This window comes from Saccostrea cucullata, unplaced genomic scaffold, assembly GCF_032062105.1.
Source record: "Saccostrea cucullata isolate Sc308-1 unplaced genomic scaffold, CSIRO_AGI_Scuc_v1 ctg9519, whole genome shotgun sequence".
Lineage (NCBI taxonomy): Eukaryota > Metazoa > Mollusca > Bivalvia > Ostreida > Ostreidae > Saccostrea > Saccostrea cuccullata.
Genome location: NW_026925195.1, coordinates 20600 through 24864, shown reverse-complemented (window position 1 = coordinate 24864; position 4265 = coordinate 20600). Strand labels below are relative to the sequence as shown.

Here is a 4265-nt window from a genome sequence, read left to right as displayed (position 1 = left end):
AGCCCCATCTACCCATCCTAGTACAAGAGCCCCTGACTCTGGGCCGTAAAATTCACAATTTTGGTAGAAGACTCAATGCTTATTACAATTATGCCAACAGTTTAACTGCTTGATTTCCATGCTGTAACAATTTTAGCAGTTTTTTGCCCCAACCTTCAGGCCTAAGGGGGACAGGGACCGTGAAATTCACAATTTTTACTTCTCTTTACCCATAGATGCTTTTTGCCAAAATTGGTTTAGCTGTTTCAAAGAAAAAGCTGAAAACGCACAACGGACAACGACAGACGAAAACGGATAGCCATAGGTCACCTGAGTAAACACAGGTGACTTAAAAAGACCCCATTCAACAACAAGAACAGTACTGCACTGTACGACAAGAGGTCAAAAGGAGAAGGGGGAGGTCGAGTCTATCTTGGAGAAGGACAGTGAAAGGTGAAAACCATGCACTAAACATGGGAATCAACTAGGCTGGCCAAGAATAGACGATTGTGGAGGTCTGATGCCTGATGCTGCATACTACTTTCCACAGGGTGTGTAAAGGACGGTGATGATGATGAAAAGAAACTCTAAGGCAAACTCATCTGTTTAAAGAAAATTATATGCAAAAATACATAAATCATTTGAAATATTATACTCTAGAGGTCCATCACCAATTTTACAAAAGAAATAATAAAAAATCAAAATAATAATGATGAGTCTAAAAATAAAGGCATATAAAACTTTGCCGCTAAACATGCAGCAAAAGTCTTCTAAAACAATGTCTATGCAAAGTCACACACAGCGCCTGGCAAAGTGCAAAGCATAAAAAGGCCTGGGCACATGCAGTAACACTGCAATAGTTATATCAAAACACAGTATGTACGTGTAGTCAAACATATATGGGTCCATGAAAGGTGCGTGGCATTGAATTCCAGTACAGTCCTTGCATGGTACACTGATGATTGTGACGGTACCACTGAGATGGTCATTAAAATAGCACTATGTAAGGCCAGGCACTTGGGTCCATAAAAAGTGTGTGGTACACAAAATACAAGTACAGTCAGTGCACGGTACTGTGATGATTGTGGCAGTCAGTGTGTTTCGGATTCTAACTTTCTAACAGTTTCATATGCAAACTATCTGTCCCATGCCTACAAGAAATTTAGAAAATTGTATGATTGTATTAATATATGTTTCAGAACATATATACAGTCTAAAATATGCATCAAACATAACAGGTTGAGAAAACGGGGATAAAACATCTAAGTGCTGGGGGATTAGTTGTTATCATTTTATTTTGTTTCTGGAAAAAAAACACGAAGTATAAATTGAACACTTCCATGAAGAGACATGAATTGATTGTCTCTTTGTGCCATGAAAACAACGAGAGAGAAAAAAACATAAAAAAAAAATATTAGGAAGTTTCACATACGGTATACAGGTGTAAAGACGAATAATGACCCCCATCGAATAATGACCGGGGGTCATTTTTCGACAGCGAGAAATGACCCCCGGTCAAAATTCAACGGCGAAAAATGACCCCCGGTCATTATTCGATGGGGGTCATTATTCGTATTTACACCGGCATAATGCAACTTTATGTTTAAGACTTACAGGGTAGCATAAATTAAGATAAAGACTTGCAGAAAGTATAAAGCTTTTTAATAACATCTAATATACAGGTTTTCGGTGGTTTAACTCACCAAAATCCTTCTCCTCTTTAGTAGACGTAAAAAGAGGAATTCAGGTCTTGTTTTTTGGAGACTTTATGACGTCTCTGCTCTGGTACGTTGCGGCGCATGGCTCTGTGCTTAAAATTGATTCTAGCCAACCACTCCATCTGCAGGAGAAAAACATAAATGAGTTATAAATGTTAGTTACAAGACAAAGAAAATAAAAAATTTCCCTCGAAACTTTATTGTAAAGTATGTATTTTGCTGGGCTTGAACACTGTTGAGTGAGGTACGTACCTGGTGCGTAGGTTGGGGTATGGTGGGTAGCTCCCTACGCTCCTCAGACTTGTTGATGGCATGGGTCAACTCATACTAACAAAAATAGAATAATATCAATTTCTTTTAAAACATAGAATTATTTATATAACCCACAGAGAAATAATTATTATAAATGCCTTAAATGTGTATTAACCATTCAGACCCTTACCCAGTCTTTAATGTGCTCTCTCCACTGATGAGCAGCAGAAGTAAAGACTTGTTTGCACTGGAGAGAAAGGATAGAAAATATAGAGAGTATTCACTGGAGAGATAAGACAGAAACTACAGATATGTACTGAGAGTAGAGAGAGAGAGAGAGAGACTTACAGCTGATTTGGCCGCCAGGGCAAGCATCACCTCGTACCACTGACGACTGTCATCTGAAGAGACGTCTATGCGCTGAAATGAAAATAATTAAGGAATATCAGTCATTAAAAAAGGAATACATGTATATGACTGAAATTTTTACCATTCCTAATTGTACTGCTAAATAAATATGCAAATTAAATACTGTACATCAGAATGTATTATCTATAATTTACATGCAGTTGAGAACATTTTTCTTAAACATTTATTATTTCAAGGCAAACGAGTCCGAATTCCATATTCATCAAAATATATCAATTTTAATTGCAAACAAAATATTTTTTGGATCTTGTTATGTTCGATCGTGTATTTACTTCTGTCTGTTGAAAACTGACTTTCATTTGCAAATTTATATATGCTGGCTTATGAAGTGAGAACAGGTAGAATATCAGTTTGGTGAAAAAGTTGCAATTTAAAAAAATAAATTAGAAATTACAAGTATTACAAATTGAGTTTTTTGAAATGTTTGGACGGGTATTTTTTCTTCATTGAAACTTTTAAATAGGTAAATATTAACTATATATAGAAAAATATTTTTTAAAAGCCATTGAGAACTTTATACTTTAAATCAAATAAATTTTTGAAATTAATTACAGCAATGAGACCCCCCCCCTTTTTTTTCTTTAAATTGTCAACGGGGGACAATTCCACTTTTGGTTTTCATAGAGTGTGTTCCCCTGTGTTTATTTATGTACAGATGTTCAAAAGCTTACAACAAACGTTTTCTCAACATATTGTACCTAATGATGTAAGTAAAAAGCAGAAAAAAAGAAAGTTATTCTACAGAAAACGCCCGAAAAAAGAGTTGTGGAATCTATAAGACCTGCTGCATTTTCTGTTTTGTCTCTTTGTTTATTAGCTTTAATGCAAGAGTTTATGGTAAATTTACAGAATTTCAGTAGACCTTATATCAAATCCAACCCTACCTCCACAATGAATTACGCCTTCCATGTCCCTTCTCCTATCTTTTATTAGCAACATAGCTTAGGTGTGTGTTTTTATGCTGTTACGTGATATCTATTACACATTTTCTTTAAACTTTTACTATTTTTTTTAAATTGTTTTTTAAATGTCAAATTTTAGGAAATATGCAATGTAATGGCACATTGTGCTAGCTAATTTTCCCTTCGATGTCTTTGAAATTTATACACCCCCCCCCCCCCATCTCAATATCGAATGGTACCGTATGTCATAAAAAGAAGCATTTAAGTCCAATAAAATTTTATTTGCTAAAGAATTACCCTCTTAGACACACTCTGGCTTTTTCTCTCGGAAGATCTTTGTCTTTTCATTGTGAAATTTGAGATTTTTGTCGCTCTGTGAAAAGCACGTCTACTCTCAACTGATCGAAGTGAGTAACTAACAACAGTAACCAAAACGCAACGCTACCTAGCAGTTACCAAGCATGACGTCATCACTAAGGACTTCACGTAAAGCTAGGTCTTATATGCAGGTTAATAAAGTAAAACCATTCTCTGCTTACCTCTTGTGTGTTCTAAATCCTTTCAGTATATTAGAAAAATAAGTCTCTGTTTATCACATTCATATTATAGAAACCTAAAGCTGTATGACATGTGGCGTCATATGTCATAACCTAGTTCCCGCCACATTAATTTTATGTGTTTTGCTGACATTCCAGAAATCTTTTGTAGAGTACATTGAATTCTTGCATTTGTGTGTTATGCAACTGTGATTTTACTTTAAGTTGTATAAATTGCAAGAATTCAATGCATGTACTCTACAACATTCCATGGATATACAGAATGGTATTTCTGTATAATCTTCTGAATAGATCACACTCGTATTTGCATGGTGGCGTGAACTGTACACGTCTGTTTTAGTATCAAAAAAGTATCTTTTATTGAAGGCCAGCTTTAGTTTAAATTTCGGATTTTTTCAGTTATAACACTTTGTGAATATTTGATAGAG

General features: G+C 35.3%; 1 protein-coding gene across 2 annotated transcripts; it reads right to left on the bottom strand.

The window, feature by feature from the left end:
- Window positions 1-828: 828 nt before the first annotated feature.
- On the bottom strand, window positions 829-3892 carry LOC134268302 (uncharacterized). 2 transcript variants are annotated; one of them, XM_062750545.1, is made up of 6 exons: window positions 3578-3698; window positions 2298-2369; window positions 2140-2196; window positions 1950-2024; window positions 1683-1819; window positions 829-1130 (listed from the first exon to the last, which is right to left on the bottom strand). In XM_062750545.1, the coding sequence occupies exons 1-5, from the start codon at window positions 3626-3628 to the stop codon at window positions 1700-1702; spliced, it is 375 nt and encodes a 124-aa protein (XP_062606529.1). In that variant the 5' UTR covers window positions 3629-3698; the 3' UTR covers window positions 829-1130; window positions 1683-1699. The 2 variants fall into 2 exon arrangements, 1 of the variants encoding a protein (XP_062606529.1); XR_009992332.1 differs by lacking the exons at window positions 829-1130; window positions 2140-2196; window positions 3578-3698 and adding an exon at window positions 3806-3892 and having other exon boundaries at window positions 1800-1819; window positions 2298-2362.
- Between the last annotated feature and the right edge of the window lie 373 nt (window positions 3893-4265).